This window comes from Triturus cristatus, chromosome 1_2 (genome assembly GCF_964204655.1).
Source record: "Triturus cristatus chromosome 1_2, aTriCri1.1, whole genome shotgun sequence".
NCBI classification, from domain to species: domain Eukaryota; kingdom Metazoa; phylum Chordata; class Amphibia; order Caudata; family Salamandridae; genus Triturus; species Triturus cristatus.
The window spans coordinates 171,699,493-171,717,358 of NC_140580.1; the positions used below are offsets into that span (position 1 = coordinate 171,699,493).

General features: G+C 52.9%; 1 protein-coding gene across 1 annotated transcript in view; it reads right to left on the reverse strand.

Moving 5' to 3' along the window:
- SMC3 (structural maintenance of chromosomes 3) overlaps positions 1-17,866 on the reverse strand; it is a 789,692-nt gene that overhangs the window by 82,295 nt on the left and 689,531 nt on the right. The window contains exon 26 of the mRNA XM_085603430.1: positions 134-322. Coding sequence (XP_085459556.1) covers positions 134-322 — 189 coding nt within the window. The remainder of the gene's footprint in view (positions 1-133; positions 323-17,866) is intronic.

Here is a 17,866-nt window from a genome sequence, read left to right on the forward strand (position 1 = left end):
TGCAAAAGCAATATTTTCATAAACTGTAAATCAAATGGAAAGTACAAATATGTAGTTTCAATACATGTTAATTCATTTGTTTTGTCATCTAACAAAAGATAACAAAAGTTTGAAACAGTGGACTAATTGTTACCCTTATTCCGACACCAGTGAATTGGTCCACCGAGGGAACACTGCTTTGAGATCCAGACCCTTTCTCACTTTCTGTACTGCCTTCTTCGTCCTGGGACTGGCTACCCTCCACGTCTCCTTTTTTCATCACTAATGTGGCTTTACCACTAGGCACCAACTTCTGAAAAACTTCACTGAAATTCTTAGACACCTAGAAAAAAACAACATAGCTTATTTTCTGGATTTTGCTTTATGTTTAAAATGTACAATCTATATTGATCAGACGTTCTTTAACATGCAGTATGCATCCAACTTTAGTTTACAAATAAATAAAAAACCACTGATTTAGGTTTCCACAAACATCGTCCTTTTGTCCGTTTTACATGCTTCTATTTAATTGACAAGAGGGCAAATGCAACCTCTTTTTCATCAAGATGGGAGTAAATTACAACTTAGACTGTAGAGTAAACAACTTAGCTGAATACGTTTCTTAACTTCAGTAACTTCTTTCTGGTGGATATTTTATCCAATAGTAGATTCCTCACCCTTAAAATATTCACAGGCACCAGACTGGATTCAGAAGATTTTCAGCAGAGCCCCTGTGTGCCAGCATGTGGCTCTTCGTCAACTCCACGCCACCTCAGAAGTAATGGCTGGAGCCACACATATGTGCCACCCAAGCGTGCCCTCCGGCGTGGAGCCCAAAATATAAACTTTATTGTGCCAGTGTGCAGATCTCTAATTTGGGACCTTTTTCAGAAGGAAAATAATCTATTCCACAGGACATGTGGAACCAACACCATCTTGTTAACCCCTTTGGCCAAAAGGGCTTGAAAATCATGCCGCAAAATGGCAAGATGGTTCTCAGTCAGTCAATGGGGTGACAGTGGGAGCTACAGCGTGGAAGAAAGGAAGGGTAGGGAATAACCTTTCCAGAAAATAAATTTGCAGTGCCCACCTGTCTGATATGATCTACTGCCAACCTGGATAGAATCAGTGGTTTCTGCCTCTCACCAGGTGGCTGTGGCTCTGCAAGAGGACACTCTAAAGAGGCCTGAAGGCGGTGCTGGGGGAGGGGTGGGGGATTGGTGGGAGTGTGCAGCACAATACCTTGGCAACGGTGGGTACCATGGCACCTCCCTCGAAACTGCTGGGTTCCTTGCTGGGGACACACAGGCTGATGGTAAGGAACGCCTAATCCAAAGCCACAAACGGAACCCTGATGGCAAGGATGGGTAGAAAGGCACAGGGAGCAAGTGGTAGCCCTACTCTCCTTGACACATTAAAGGGCAGAATCAACCTTGTCACATAACAAGCGAGTCACATCGAACGGTATGTCCATCAGGGAGGACTGGACATCACCGAAGAACCCCGATGAATGCAGCCACATGGCGTTAAATGCAACAATGGTGACTATAGCACGTCCGATGGAGTCAGATGTGTCCAAAACACAATGAATTGTAAACTTGGCTGCATCAGGACCATCTTGAACAGCCTGTGACAGAACAGGACGAAAGTCATCAGAAACGTCTGGGAGAACTTGTGCCACAGAGTCCCAGACAACATGAATGTAGCAGCCTAGCAAGCAGGTAGCATGGAGGGCCAAGACGCATGAGAAGAGGCGATTGCTGAATTTATCCTCTTGCATCGATTCCCTATCAGAGGGAGGGTTAGGAAAATTGTTGGGGCTGGTCCGGCTAGTGGAGGCCTGCACCACGAGGCTCTCGGGAGAAGGGTGCTTTGACAAGAAGAACAGGCTGTAAGAAAAGGGGCGACTTTGAGGAAGTGTACAACCCACTAGCATCTTGTAAGTCCTAATATTCAATATCAGCCCATGTCTGAGCGAAACTGGTCTGGATAGTTGTCAGAATATGTTCCAAAAAGAAAATGTAAAGAGTGCTGCCTGCCTATTGGTAAGGCAAGTGGAGAAACCTCAGTCTGAATCAGTTGGGACATTGGACCAATGGCAAGTCTGAATTGGAAAGGATGATCGGGCCACCTCTTTGGGCTGTGAAGTCAGCATCAGCATGGATTGAGTATGGGCCTAGATTGGGGCCAAAGTGCGGCGGCATGGAGCCGAGGGCGGAAGCAGCTCAGAGGGTCCAGCTAGCGCAGGGGGCGAACCCGCTAACAGTATCCAGGTGGTAGGACTTTTGGAGCCATGAGGATAAAAGGTGTGCCATAGGGAGACAAGTAGACATTTGAAAAACTGGATCATAGTTGAGCGAAACTCTTCGATTTAGTGAGGCGTGACTGAAGGCCCCGGAAACTCTGGTTGCGCTGGAACCAGCTGAGGAATCGGCTCCGATTTTGGCAGCCTAAGGGAGAAGGAACGGGAATGTAGGCACCGCCTACGGGCTTCTTCAGGGGAGTGGGAATGGACAGAAGGAGCAGAACTCAGCTTTGACTTCTTAGGTTTGTTGTGCTTACCTGAGGATTTAAAGCGTGATGAAGACCAGCCTTTATAGCTGCTATGTCGGCTCCGGGGATGGTTGATGGATCAGAACAAGCTTTCGACTTGAAGCAGTGTGTCTTCTTATGCTTGGTGACATAGTTTTGGCTTGCGTTCCCGAATGGCCTTTGGGTTCATTGACAGGCAGTCTCTGCAGGTCTGGGAGTCGTAGCTCGACAACAGACACCACATGCAAACCTGATGGGGAACGTTCACAGACGTGTTTGTAACGGTACTTAAAGGGCTTGAAATCAGTCATATTACGGGGTGACATCCCTTGCACACTGTTGAAATTTTGAGAGAAAAATATCTGACAAAAAGCAGTCCCTGAGAGACGAGAGAAGCTCCGGATCTGCATCTAGAGGTACGGCAAGAAAGAAACTGACAGCAGCGCGCAGGAGTAGTGCCTTTATAGGCCCCGCAAGTCACTTCCGAAGCGGAATGGTGTCAGTGTGGAGCCGCACAGCGCCACCTTCCAGCGTACAGAAGTACTACGAAAAGAAAACTGGATCCAATCTGATGAACAAGTTACTTACCTTCGGTAATGATGTATCTGTAAGAAACATTAGTTAGTTCGATTAATCACCTTAGAATATCCCCAGGCGTCAGACTGGATCCGGAAGATTTTTCGTCAGCAATACCTCTTGCGCGTCGCTAGGCGTCGTCTGCGGCTCCGCGTCCGTCGTTGGCGTTGTGCGCCGGAATGACAGAGTACTTAGACGCCACCCTCGCGCGCTGACGTCAGTTCTTGTACATAGCTTTCCGCGCCAGGAACGCAGAGCCATGCAAGAGACCGACACAGGTGCCAAAAAAGTCTAGGGGCCTGAAAAGGATAACCTTAACCCTAGATGTCAGTTCGCAGAACGGGGAGGATGGGTGGGTCGGTGAGGAATCTAACTAACTAATGTTTCTTACAGATACATCGTTACCGAAGGTAAGTAACTTGTTCATCTGAAAGAAACACGTTAGATTCCTCACCTTAGAATAGATACCCAATTAATACCAACCCCGGTGGTGGGTCTGCGAACCAAGATCACACCAGAAAGTCCTGGAGGACAGAACGGCCAAAGAAGCCATCCCTCCGGACTTGGCTGTCTAGGCAATAATGCCTGGCAAACGTGTGTAGTGAAGCCCACGTTGCCGCCTGACAGATGTCCTGCAAAGGGACTCCCCATCCCAAAGCAGTAGTAGCCGCTGTGGCCAGAGTAGAATGGGCGCGCAGCCCAACAGGAGGGTCCTTTTTTGCCAAGGAATAACAGATTTTGATGCACAAAACGACCCACCGGGAGATGGTCCGTTTGTGCACAGCTTTCCCCTTCTCAGCACCCACGTATCCAACGAAAAGTTGGTCGTCCACCCGGAACTGTTTTGTGCGGTCCAAATAAAAGGAGAGTGCACGTTTGGGGTCCAGACGGTGGAGCCGCTCTTCCTCTTTGGAAGGATGCGGAAAGAAGGTGGGCAAGGTGACAGATTGCCCAAGATGAAAGGGAGTCACCACTTTCGGTAGAAAGGAAGGACGAGGCCGAAGGACAACCTTGTCCGGATGAACAGATAGAAAGGGAGGCTTGGACGATAGCGCCTGGAGCTCACTCACCCGTCTAGCCGAGGTGATGGCTACCAGGAAAGCAGTCTTAAGCGTCAGAAGACGAAGAGGACAATTATGAAGAGGCTCAAAAGGAGCACACATTAGAAATGTAAGAACAAGATTCAAGTCCCACTGAGGCATTACAAAAGGGACAGGAGGGAACGTGTGAGTAATGCCTTTCAGAAAGCGTGTAACCACAGGGGACTTGAAAAGAGAAGGCTGATCAGGAAGCCGTAAGAAGGCAGAGATGGCAGCAAGATAACCTTTCAAGGTGCCCAAGGCAGAGCCCTGCCGGGCCAAAGAAAGAAGAAAGAGGAGAACCTCAGAAAGAGGGGCGGAAAGGGGATCCACAGCCTTTGCTGTGCACCATGTCACAAATTTGTTCCACCAGCATGTGTATACAGTCTTCGTGGAGGGACGCCTGGCTGCCAGAATGATATCACAGACTTCAGGAGGCAAGTCAAATGGCATCAACTGCCGCCGCTCAATCTCCACGCATGGAGGTGGAGGCTGGACTGGTTCGGGTGGAGGACCGTCCCCTGCTGCTGCGACAGAAGATCCTTCCGAAGGGGCAGACGTATCGGAGGATCGGTCAACATACTGAGTAGCTCAGGATACCAGTACCTTTGTGCCCAGTCCGGAGCCACCAAGATGACTTGGGCCCGGTCGTGCCTGATCTTCTTCAGCACTCTGGGCAGAAGTGGTATAGGCGGAAAGGCGTACAACAGACCGCAACTCCACTCGTGACGAAAAGCGTCACCGAGTGAGTGCCGCCTTGGAAATTCCAACGCGCAGAACTGCTGACATTGTGCGTTCTCTTCGGTGGCGAATAGATCTAACCAAGGCTCCCCCCACTGCTGAAAGAGACCTTGCGCCACTTCGGAGTTCAGACGCCATTCGTGATCCATCAAGCACCAGCGGCTGAGTTCGTCTGCTCTGGCGTTCAGAGAGCCCGCCAGATGTTGAACCACTAGGGTGACGCCCTGGTGTTCCAGCCACGTCCAGAGGCGCAGAGCCTCCTGACAAAGGGTCCACGACCCCACCCCGCCCTGTTTGTTGCAATACCACATGGCGGTGGTGTTGTCCGTGAACACCTGCATGACACTTCCCCTGACAGAGGGAAGGAAGGCTTTCAGTGCAAGTCGGATCGCTCTCAGCTCCAACAAGTTGATGTGTAGGCGAGACTCCGCCGGAGACCAGAGGCCTATGATCTCCGCCTCTCCCATATGGCCACCCCATCCCAGGAGGGACGCATCCGTCACTACGACATGCTCCGGTAGGGGTAGGCTCTTGCCCGTGACCCAATCGCGGTCCGTGAGCCACCACTGCAACTGCTGTGCAGTGCCCTCCGAGATCAAGACATGGTCGGACAGGTTGCCGTGATGCTGGGCCCACTGAAACTTTAGGTCCCACTGCAGAGCCCGCATGCGCCGTCTGGCGTGATGCACTAGTAGGATGCAGGAGGCCATCAGCCCCAGAAGCCGCAACACTTGCCTGACCGAAACCCAGGATAGAGGCCGAAAGATGGGAATCAGGGCCTGTATATCCCGGACGCGCTGTTCCGGAGGATAAACCCAGAACTGCGCCGAATCGAGAACCGCTCCGATGAAGAGGAGCTTCTGAGAGGGGCTCAGGTGTGACTTCGGCACGTTGATGGAAAACCCCAGCAAATGCAGGCGATCCGCCGTAGTCTGGAGGTGGGAGACGACTGCCAGGGGCGAGCCCGCCTTAAACAACCAGTCGTCGAGATAGGGGAAGACTGGAACCCCTGATCTGCGCAGATGAGCTGCGACCACCTCCATCACTTTCGTGAACACCCGAGGGCACTGGTGAGGCCGAAGGGGAGCACGGTGAACTGAAAGTGCTCCTGACCCACCGTGAACAGCAGGTAACGCCGGTGGGCCGGCAGGACGGGGATGTGGAAATATGCGTCCTGCAAGTCCAACGCTACCATCCAGTCTCCAGGATCTAGGGCAGCTAGAACCTGAGCCAAAGTCAACATTTTGAACCGTTCTTTTCGGAGGAAGGCATTGACGTTCCGGAGATCCAAGATAGGGCGTAGGCCCCCTTTGCCCTTCTTGGGAACCAGAAAGTAGTGGGAATAACAACCACGACCTACTTCTGGGTGCGGAACACGCTCGACGGCCTCTTTGGCCAAGAGGGCCGAAACCTCCTCCCGGAGAAGATTCAAATGATCCTCCGAGATACGGCGGTGCTGCGGTGGCATGGCTGGAGGGGTCGTCTCGAAGGGGAGGGAGTAGCCCCTTCGGACGATTTGCAGCACCCACCTGTCCGATGTGATGGTACGCCAGTGGAGCAGGTGATGGCGAACTCTGCCTCCCACTGGCGAGGAATGGGCCTGAAAGCTCAGACTAGGAAGGCTTTGAGGCAGATGCTGCCGGGGTGGATGTGGACTGACCGCGTTGTCCTCCAGAACCGCCTTGGCGGAAACCACGTCCGCGACCGCGTGCAGGTTGGTTCTGCGGCCGATGGCTAGGCGGACGTGAGGAGGTGCCCCTTCCTTGGCCACGAAAGGGGCGAAAAGCGGAAGCTTGCGGCTGCGGGGCCGAGAGGCCCAAGGACTTGGCTGCAGCCATCGCACTGTCCGCTTTCTCACCAAAAAGGCGAGTGCCATCAAAGGGCATTTCCATGAGAGTGCTCTGGACATCCCCCGAAAAGGACGTGGACTGCAGCCAGGCGTGACGTCGAAGCGCCACCGTGGTAGAAATCGCCCTACCCAGCGAGTCCGTAGTGTCAAGTCCACATCGGATTGCATGGCGCGCTGCATCCCTCCCATCGGCCAGAGCCTGGGAAGGTCGTGTCTGGGCCTCCTCCGGGCACAGGGGCAGCACGTCCTCCACCGTATCCCACAGAGAGTGGGAGAAACGGTCCAAGAGACAGGCGGTGTTCAAAGACCGCAGGCCCAAACTGAGCGAGGAGGACAGCTTCTTACCGAACTGTTCCAGTCTCTTGGAATCCCGGTCCGGAGGAGCGGACGGGAAGGAGGATTGGGAGATAGAGGCCTGGATAACCAGACTCTCGGGGTGGGGTGTTGGGACAGAAAACTGGGGTCGCCCGGAGCAGGGCGGTGGCACCTGGCAACGTTCCTATCCACAGGAGGGACTGTGGAGGGCTTGGACCAGGTGCCCTGCAGAACGTCAATGAGGGCCTCATTGAATTGCAGCAGAGGCTCAGTGGAGCTTGCTGCAGACTGAAGCACCTCAGTGAGGATGTTAGTCCTCAGAGCCACGGCAGGCAGCTCAAGCCCAAGGGCTGCGGCCGCCTTGCGCAGCACAACAGAAAACGATGCACCTTCCTCCGAAGCCACAGTCGGAGGAGAGATGAATCCAGTGTCCGGTGAGGTATCCAGACCACTGGCCTCCCCCAGTTCATCTGCCCAGTCCTGAGAGAGTTGACCCTGGAGGGTCAAAGGGTCCTCAGACCCCTCCCAGTCGCCCTGTCATCCGATTCCTGGTAAACAGGAGGCATAATCGGCGCCGGACGATAGACAAAGCGTGTCCCAAGCGGCGCCGGATGCGGCGTCGATGGACGCCGCACCGGTGCCAGGTCCGGATTGGGGCTGAACCAGGGAACGACGTCGACCGGAGTCGGCGTCGGTGGTGGTACCGGTGTCGGCGGAGGAGGCGTGACTAGGTCGACCGGCGTCGACGGGGACCCAGGCCTGGGCCCCTCGGGGTCCTGCGGCGTCGGGCCGGAGCCTCAGACGGTGCCGGAGCCGCCGGCGCGCAAGGACGCCCAGTCGAGCCCGCGGGGCCCGAAGGTGCGCCAGCGGGCGTCGACGGCGGGGCCAGGCTCCTCATGGCCGAGAGGAAGGCACTGACCTCCGCCGGCGTCGCGTCAGTCCCAGGGACCGGCGGGTATGGGGACTTGCGCGGCGCCTGCGGCACCGACGGAGCCGCGGGGGTGGAACCACCCGGACCCTCGGCCGAGTTGCGCGACCGGCGAGGGGAGTCCGAAGAGCGGTGTTGCCTCTTGGACTTCTTGGATCGTTTGGACTTACCCGAGGAGCCAGACGATCGATGGTGACGACAGCGGCTCCGCGACCGATCCTTGGAGCTCCTCCTGGACCGGGATCGAGAGGTGTGCGGAGCAGAGTGGCGGAGCTCGAGAAGCTTACGGGACCGCTCCCGCCTAGCTTTCGAGGTCAGGGCCTGACAATCCGAACACGACTCCGCGTCATGCTCGGGGCCCAAACAATACAGGCACCGGCGGTGATGGTCGGTCGCCGACATCAGTCGGTGACAGTCGTCGCAGGCCTTGAAGCCAGGCATCCTACCGGCACCAGGTCGAAGACAATGACCAAAAAGTCAAAAAGATTTAGTCAAAAAGTGACTAAAAGGGGTAGCTCTCCCGGATCGGCGCTTACTGGCGCGGAAAAAAGAAGAATTGACGTCAGCGCGCGAGGGCGGCGTCTAAGTACTCCGACGACGACATTCCGGCGCACGACGCCAACGACGGATGCGGAGCCGCAGACGACGCATAGCGACGCGCAAGGGGTATTGCTGACGAAAAATCTTCCGGATCCAGTCTGATGCCTGGGGATATTCTAAGGTGAGGAATCTAACTAACGTGTTTCTTTCAGATGCCTGGGAAATATTCAAAAGGTGAGGAATCTGCAGCCAGAAGTCTCTTTCAGAAAATAATTATTCCATCACCCTGGCAGGTGGCACCCATGCGGATCCACAATGACTTTGTTCCGCCCCATCAGTGACGATGAAATGGCATGCAAGTGCCGGCCCTGCACAACATCAGTTTCTTTCTTAACACTGTGCCCCTCGATGCAGTATCCAAAAGAAACCAGAGGAACAAGTGTACATGTCTCTAATTTAGAGCTTCTTAAGATAGAAAGAGTCCATTCAATAGAAGGGGGAGGAGGGAAGGTGGTGAGAAATCTGCAGTTAGATAAGTATCCACAAGAAAGAGTTTCACCGAAGGCAAGTAACTTGTTCTTCTGATGGATACTTGTAACTGACGATTTCTCACCTTTAGAATAGAAACAAAGGCAAAAGTTACTTACCTTCGGTTACGATATATTTATAAGAGACATTAGATAGTGATAGATTCCTTACCTTAGAATTACCCCCAGGTGTCAGACTGGATCCGGAAAGTTTTCGTCAGCAGTACCCCTGCGCTTCGGAAGGTGGCGTCGTGCGGCTCTGTGGCCGTCTTAGGTGCCGTGATCGCCGGGATGAGGTCACAGCAGCTACTTAGACGCCGACCTCGCGTGCCGACGTCAGTTCTGTACACGACTTTCAGCCCCAGGAACACAGAGCCATGCAAGATACTGACCACTGGTGCATTGAAACTAGGGCCCTGAAAGGGATGAGCTTAACCCTAGTAATCAGTTTGCAGAACGGGGAGGATGGGTGGGGCGGTAAGGAATCTATCACTAAATAATGTCTCTTACAGATATATCGTTACACAAGTAGTAACTTGTGCATCTGAAAGAGACAGGTTAGTAATAGATTCCTTACCTTAAAATAGATACCCCGGCAATACCAACCCCGGTGGTGGGTCTGCGAACCAAGATCACACCAGAAAGTCACGGAGAACAGAACGGCCAAAGAAGCCGTCTCTCCGGACTTGGCTGTCGAGGAAATAATGCTTAGCAAAAGTGTGCAGCGAGGCCCACGTGGCTGCCTGACAGATGTCTTGCAGGGGGACACCACATCCCAAAGCAGTAGTAGCTGCTGTCGCCCTGGTAGAATGGGCGCGCAACCCCACCGGAGGTTCCTTTTTAGCCAGAGAATAACAGGCTTTTATACACAAGACGACCCAGCGGGAGATAGTCCTCTTGTGTACAGCCCGGCCTTTCTTGGCGCCTACGTAGCCAACGAACAGCTGGTCATCCACCCGAAACTATTGTGTGCGATTCAGGTAAAATGAAAGCGCAAATTTTGGGTCCAGACGGTGGAGCCACTCTTCCTCTCTAGACGGGTGCAGAGGCGGAAAGAAAGTGGGCAAGGCGATAGTTTGCCCGATGTGGAAGGGAGTAACAACCTTTGGCAAGAAGGAAGGACGAGTGCGGAGCACAACCTTGTCCGGATGAACAGACAGAAAAGGAGGTTTACAGGAAAGAGCCTGGAGCTCACTCACGCGCCTATCGGAGGTGATGGCCACCAGGAAAGCAGTCTTCAAAGTTAGTAAACGAAGAGGACAGTTGTTAAGCGGCTCAAAAGGAGCGCACATCAAGTAAATAAGAACCAGATTCAAGTCCTACTGCGGCATCACAAACTGAATAGGAGGGAAAAGGTGGGTAATGCCTTTGAGAAATCTACTTACGACAGGGGACTTGAAAAGAGAGGGCTGATCAGCGAGCCTGAGAAAGGCTGAAATTGCAGAAAGGTAGCCCTTAATAGTGCCCGGAGCAGAGCCCTGCCGGGCCAGATAAAGAAGGAACAAAAGGACTTCTGAAAGAGGGGCAGAAAGGGGATCCACAGCCTTTCCTGTGCCCAATGCCACAAATTTGTTCCACCTGCAGGCGTATTCCGATTTAGTGGAGAGATGCGCCTGGCTGCCAGAATGATATCACAAACTTCAGGAGGCAAGTCAAATGGAATCAACTGTCGCCGCTCAATCCCCACGCATGGAGGTGGAGCCTGGACAGGTTCGGGTGGAGGACTGTGGCTACAGAAGATACTCCCGAAGAGGCAGTCGGATTGAGGGATCCACGCTCTTACTGAGTAGCTCGGGACACCAAACTCTTCGAGCCCAGTCCGGGGCCACAAGAATAACTTGGGCCCCGTCGCGCCTGATCTTCTTCAGCACTCTGCGTAGAAGTGGTATAGGCAGAAAGGCGTACAATAGACCGCAACTCCACTTGTGACGAAAAGCGTCGCAGAGCGAGTGCCGCCTTGGAAATTCCAACGCGCAGAACTGCTGACATTGCGTGTTCTCTTCGGTGGTGAATAGATCTAACCAAGACTCTCCCCACTGTTGAAAGAGACCATGCGCCACCTCCGACTGAAGACAGCATTCGTGATCCATCATGCACCTGCGGCTGAGTTAGTCTGCCCTGGCGTTCAAAGAACCTTCCAAGTGTTGAACCACCAAGGAAATGCCTTGACGTTCCATCCATGTTCAGAGACGCAGAGCCTCTTGACATAGGGTCCATGACCCCACCCCACCTTGCTTGTTGCAGTACCACATGGCATTGGTGTTGTCTGTGAACACCTGCACTACTCTCCCCTTGACAGAGGGAAGGAATGCCTTCAGTGCAAGTAGGATCGCCCGGAGCTCCAGAAGATTGATATGGAGACTGGACTCCGCCGGAGACCTGAGGCCTCTGATCTCCGCCTCTCCCATGTGGCCGCCCCATCCCAGGAGGGACGCATCAGTCACCACAGTGTGCTCTGGTTGGGGAAGGGAGAGTGATCTGCCGCTGACCCAATGCTGGTTCGTGAGCCACCACTGCAACTGTTGTGCAGTGCCCTCTGATATCTGGACGTACTCGGACAGGTCCCCTTGATACTGCGCCCACTGGAACTTCAGGTCCCACTGCAGCGCCCGCATATGCAGATTGGTGAGCAGGATGCAGGAGACCATGAGGCCCAGCAGGCTCAAGGTCATCCTGACCGAAACCCAGTACAAGGGCCGAAAGATCAGAATCATAGCCCGAATGGCCCGGACTCGCTGTTCAGGTGGATAAACCAGAAACTGTCCAGAACCGCTCCGATGAAGAAGAGCTTCTTAGAGGGAATCAAATGCAGGAGGTCGGCCGTAGTCTGGAGGTGGTTGACGACTGCCTGGGGCGAGCCCGCCTTCATCAACGAGTTGTCGAGATAGGGGAAGACTGAAACCCCTGATCTGCGCAGATGATCTGCGACCACCTCCATCACTTTCGTGAACACTAGAGGGAGGCTGGTAAGGCCGAAGGGGAGCACGGTGAACTGAATGTGTTCGTGGCCTACCATGAACCGCAGGTAATGCCAGTGGGCCGGCAGGACGGGGATATAAAAATAAGCGTCCTGCAAGTCCAACGCTACCATCCAGTCTTGCGCGTCTAGGGCAGACAAGACCAGAGCAAGTGTGAGCATCTTGAACTTCTTCTTCCGGAGGAAGAGATTGACGTTCTGAAGGTTTAAGATGGGATGCAGGCCCTTGTCCTTCTTTGGAACCATGAGGCAGTGGGAGTAACAACCACGACCTATTTCTGGCTTCTGAATGCGCTCAATGGCCCCCTTGGCCAAGAGGGCCGCAATTTCCTGCTGGAGAAGTGCCAAGTGATCGCCGACATGCGGTGGTACTTAGGTGGCATGGCTGGAGGGGAAGTCTTGGAGGGGAGGGAGTAGCCCCTTCGGACTATCTGTAAAACCCACCTGTCCAAAGTGATGGTACCCCAGGGGGCGAGGTGATGGCGAATCCTGCCGCTCACTGGCGTTTGGTGGGCCTGAAACACCGGACCAGGAAGGTTTGGAGGCAGTGGTGGCAGGGGAGGTGGTGGACTGACCCGCCTGCTGACCCACCTCGGTGGGTCCCACGTCCGCGCTGAAACTGTTGCTGCGCAGGCCTGTGGCTTGGAAACGAACGTGTTTGGGCACCCCTTCATTGGCCATGAAAAGAGCGAAAAGCAGAAGCCGAAGGAGTGCACGTGGCCGAAAGGCCCAAGGACTTGGCCGTAGCCCGCGAGTCCTTAAAATGCTTCAACGCACTGTCTGCCTTGTCACCAAAAAGGCAAGTGCCATCAAAAGGCATGTCCATCAGAGTATTCTGGACATCCCCAGAAAAGCCAGTTGTCCTCAGCCAGGCGTGACGGCGTAGCGCCATTGTTGTGGAAATCACTTTGCCCAGCGAGTCGGCGGTGTCGAGGCCACAACGAATCGTGAATTTGCCTGCATCTCTCCCCTCAGCAATAGCTTGGGAGAGCACCGTCTGGGCCTTCTCAGGACATTGAGGCAGCACCTGCGCCACCATATCCCACACGGGGTGGGAATATCGGCCCAAGCGGCATGCGGTGTGTTCACAGACCGCAACCCTGAACTGGCGAAACAGAAAATCTTCTTCCCAAACTGCTCCAGTTTCTTGGATTCCCTGTCCGGAGGTGCGGAAGGAAATGAGCTCGAGATGTAGGGGCTTCGACAACTAAGCTCTCAGGGGTAGGGTGTTGGGAGAAGAAAATGGGGTCGGCCGGGCGATGGTGTCGGGCTACGTTCCTAGCCCCTGTGTTGGACCTGGACCAGGTGCCCAAAAGAACGTCTGAAAGTGTGTCATTTAAGGGCAGCAGCGGCTCCGCAGAAGAAGCCGCTGGCCGAAGCACTTCTGTCAGGAAGTTAGTCCTGACAGCCACTGTAGGGAGCTCGAGGTGGAGAGCCTCGGCTGCCCTACGCAACACCACTGAATAAGTACCACCCTCCTCCGTAGCCACGTAGCCATGGTACAAGGAGACAGTGCGCCAGGTTCTGGAGAAAAATCCAGTCCACCTGCGTCCTCCAAATCCTCTGCCCAGTCCGGGTCTAACTCGCATTGGGCTGCGAGAGGGTCTTCAGACCCCTCCCAGTCCTCCCCATCCTCAGGTCCGGCACTGTCTCCATGTTGGGTTTGAAGCCGTGGACGGCATCGGCTGGGTGGCCGGTCGACGCCATCGACGTCGGTGGAGGTCCTATGAGGTCGACCAACATCGGCTGTGATCCATGCATGGATCCATGGGGGTCTCGCTGCGCTGAGACCGGAGCCATTGATGACATCGGGCCGGAGCCGACGACAAAGAAGGGCGAGGACTCCCAGTCGAACCCGCAGGGCCCGAAGGTGCGCCGGCAGGGCCCGATGGGCCAAAAAGGCGAGCCATGGCTGACAGGAAGTCCTGCAGCTGGGCCGGAGTGGCAGACGGACCCGGGAAAGGCAGGTAGGCCGTAGTCAGCTCCGCCGGAGCCGCGGGTGTGGCACCTCCCGCACCCTCAGCCATGTGGCGCGACCGGCTAGGGGGAAGGCGAAGATCCAGAGTTCGAAGACTTCTTTGAACGATGATGGCGGCTCCGCAACCAGTCCCTCAAATTCCCACGGGACCAGAGCCTTGAACAGCGCGGAGCCGACTCCCGGGCCTCAAACAACTTTCAGGACTGCTCCAGCAAAGTTTTCGGAGCCATGGCCCGGCATTCGGGGCACGACGTCAGGTCAGGGTCGCGCCCCAGGCAGTAGAGACACTCGCGGTGCAGGTCCGTCACCGACATCATGCAGGGACAAAACTCGCAAGACTTGAAACCGGGCATCCCTATAACACCAGGGGTCAAAGACTAAAAAAAAGACAAAAGTCCCAAAAACTCAGTCAAAAATTGACTGGGGGTACCGCTCTCTCGGGATCTGCCCTTGCTGGGGCGGAAAAAGAAAGAACTGACGTCAGCGCGCGAGGTCGGCGTCTAAGTAGCTACCGCGACGTCATCCCGGCGATTACCACGCCTACGATGGACGCAGAGCCGCACAACGCCACCTTCTGACGCGCAGGGGTACTGCTGATGTAAACTTTCCGTATCCAGTCTGACGCCTGGGGGTAATTCTAAGGTAAGGAATCTATCACTAACGTTTCTCTTTCAGATGCAGTACCTCCCAAGATCTGCGGAATGGTCAGACCAAATAGTGCTTTAGGACCGAATGGGCGAAATGCCCCTTCTGTCGGATCTTGCTGTCAAGTCAGTAGTGCTTCATGAACATGTGCACGGACTCCCACATTGGGCCTGATGGATGTCAAGGACAGCCACTCCCTGTGAAACTCGGGAATCTGTGGTTAGAAGTATACATTAGAATTATCTTATCTCCACCTCCCAAATCCAGTAGTGATGCATCTGTCATAACTATGAAATCTTGCTGAGCAAGGGAAAGTGGACTTCTTTAGGTTAGGTTGGGGCTCGTTTGTCATCTGAGAAGATTCTGAGCAGTCTCCTCCAAAATCTGGATGGACTCACAGACAGCCCTGATTGTGGGCCCACTGAAACCTGAAGTTCCACAGCAGAGTTTGTATATTCCATCTGTCATTCAGGATGAGGAGGATGCACAAGGCTCTGAACCCTGCCCATCATGTATCATTTGAGCCAGTGAGGCTGTGAGGTCTTCTGGAACAACCGAAAAAAAATCTTACTGGCCATGTCTCAAAGCCTGGGTGTACCTGGCCAGAAGGAACATTGTATTCAAGGATCTTAAGACTAAAAGAGCAAAGAAAACATTTGCTTTTCAAAGGCATCAATATGTTCCAACTATATAACCTGAAGATTGATTGGAAAGACATTAAGAGTGACTTTAATTGTTGATGCTAGTACTACTAGGCTTTCAGGCATAGGATACCTGCTCAGAAAGGAAAATGCTACTTACCAGTTTGCATCTGTTCTTGGCATGTAGAGCTGCAGATCCGTACATCCGAATGTTTCTTTTATGGTGAAAGCCTGGATCTCACTTACTCTTCTGAGAGAGGTGATTGCGACAAGGAAAGCTACTTCCCATGTGAGGAACTGAAGTTCACATTTATGTAGAGGTTCAAATGGGGGACCCATGAGCCTGGTAAGACCAATATTTAAATTCCACACCGGAGAGGGTGGCAATCTGGGAGGAATAATTTTTTTAAGGCCCTCCATAAAGGCTTTAATTGCAGGTACTCTAAATAGTGACAAGTGTTGCCTATTTTGTAAATAAGCAGCAAGTGCTGCTAGGTGTAATCATATGGATGAATATGCCAAATTACATCTTTAAAAGTGTAGCAAATAGCAAATGATGTCCTGGATGGAAGCATTCCGCGGATCAATAGGATTGTTACTGCAGTAGATGACAAATCTTTTCCATTTTGCAACATAGCAAGATCTAGTAGTAGGGTGTCTGGCTTATTTAATGATGTTCATACAGTCTGGCGGAAGGTTATGATAACCGAACTCTAGGACTTCAGGAGCCAGATTGCTAGATTCAGTTGACCTGGATAGGGGTGCCTTATCTCTCCATGGTTCTGCGTTAGCAATGTTGGGAAGAGGCGTAGTTGTTGGTGTGGAACTACTCAGAGTTCCAGCAGTGTTGTGAACCACGGTTGGCATGCCCATGAGGGAGTCACTAGGATCATCTTGAGAGACTGTTGCCTGAGCTTGCGTACTACTAGGAGAATCAGTGGGAGTAGCGGAAAAGCGTACGCAAATCTGCCTGGGCAGTTCATCCATATCGCATTGCCTATGGACAACGGGTGTGGGAACCTGGCGGCGAAGGTTGGGCATTTTACATTTGCGTGTGTGGCGAACAGATTTATGTCTGGTTGACCCCATAGTTGGAAGAATGGTTGAAGAACTTGTGGATGAAGTTCCCATTCGTGTATCTGCTGTGTCTGCCGACTTAGCAGATCCGCAATCTGATTGTGAACTCCTGGAAGATGTTCTGCAAGCAGGTATATGTTTTGAGTAATGGCCCATCTCCAAATGTTTTGTGCGAGCTGGGGCAGCTGCAAAGAATGTGTGCCTCCTTGTTTCTGTATGTAATACATGGCTGTCATGTTGTCCGTCAGGACTAGGACAGTCTTGTGCTGTAGGTGTACTTAGAATTATTTTAATGCTAGAAAAATTGCTAGTAATTCTAGGTGATTGATATGGAGCACTTTTTGTTGAATTGTAGGTTTTAGAAGATGGGCTCCCCAACCGGTGAGTGATGCGTCTGCTGTTAGCACTATCTGTGGAACTGGTTCGAGGAACGGCCGCCCTTTGGACAGGTTTCGTGTGTTCCACCACTGCAGAGAGCGATGTGTGCGGCTGTCCACCAAAACCAGATCTGTAAGTTGTCCCTGAGCCTGGTTCCACTGATGTGCTAGGCATTCCTGTAAGGGGCGCATCTGAAGTGTTGCATGAGGTACGATAAAGATGCAAGAGGCCATCATTCCTATGAGTTGCATGAATACCATTGCTGGAAGGGAGTGCTGTGGTTGAAATTTGGTGATTAGGGCTAGTATACTGGCTATCCTGGCTGGATTGGGATATGCCAGAGCTCTGGCGGTGTCTACTGTGGCCCCTAGATACTGATGTATATGAGGGGGCTGAAGATGTGACTTGGTATAGTTTACTGTGAATCCCAAGTCGTGTAGCAGCGGGATGGTTTGATGAGTGTGATGAACACACTGGTTGAATGACTTGGCTTTTATTAGCCAGTCGTCGAGATATGGAAAGACATGGATTTTTTGTCTTCTCAAGTGTGCTGCTACCACCGAAAGGCATTTTGTGAACACTCTGGGTGCGGTGGTCACCCCGAATGGAAAGACTTTGAACTAATAGTGTTGTCCGTCCAGTATAAACCTTAGATACTTCCTGTGAGCAGGATGTATGGGAATGTGGAAGGAGGCATCCTTGAGATCTAATGTGGCAAGGAAGTCGCCTTGTTGCAGCAGTGGGAGGACCTGTTGGAGAGTGATCATATGAAAATGATCTGACTGTATATAAAGATTAAGGGGTCTTAGGTCGAGTATTGATCTTAGAGTACCGCCCTTCTTGGGGATTAGGAAATATAGTGAGTAAACCCCCGTTTGTTGATGCTGTAAGCAAACTGGCTCTATTGCGTGCTTTCGAAGCAGTGAGAGAACCTCTTGTTTTAAGAGCGTATGGTGTTCCGTGGACATTGGACGCTGTTTGGGTGGTATGGTATGGTATGGTATGGTATGGGTTGCTGTAAGTTCTAGGCAGTTGAGGATGGTTGTCTGTACCTCCGGTTTAAAGCCTGAAATACGTAGCCAGGCATGTCGTCTGAGTAGCACA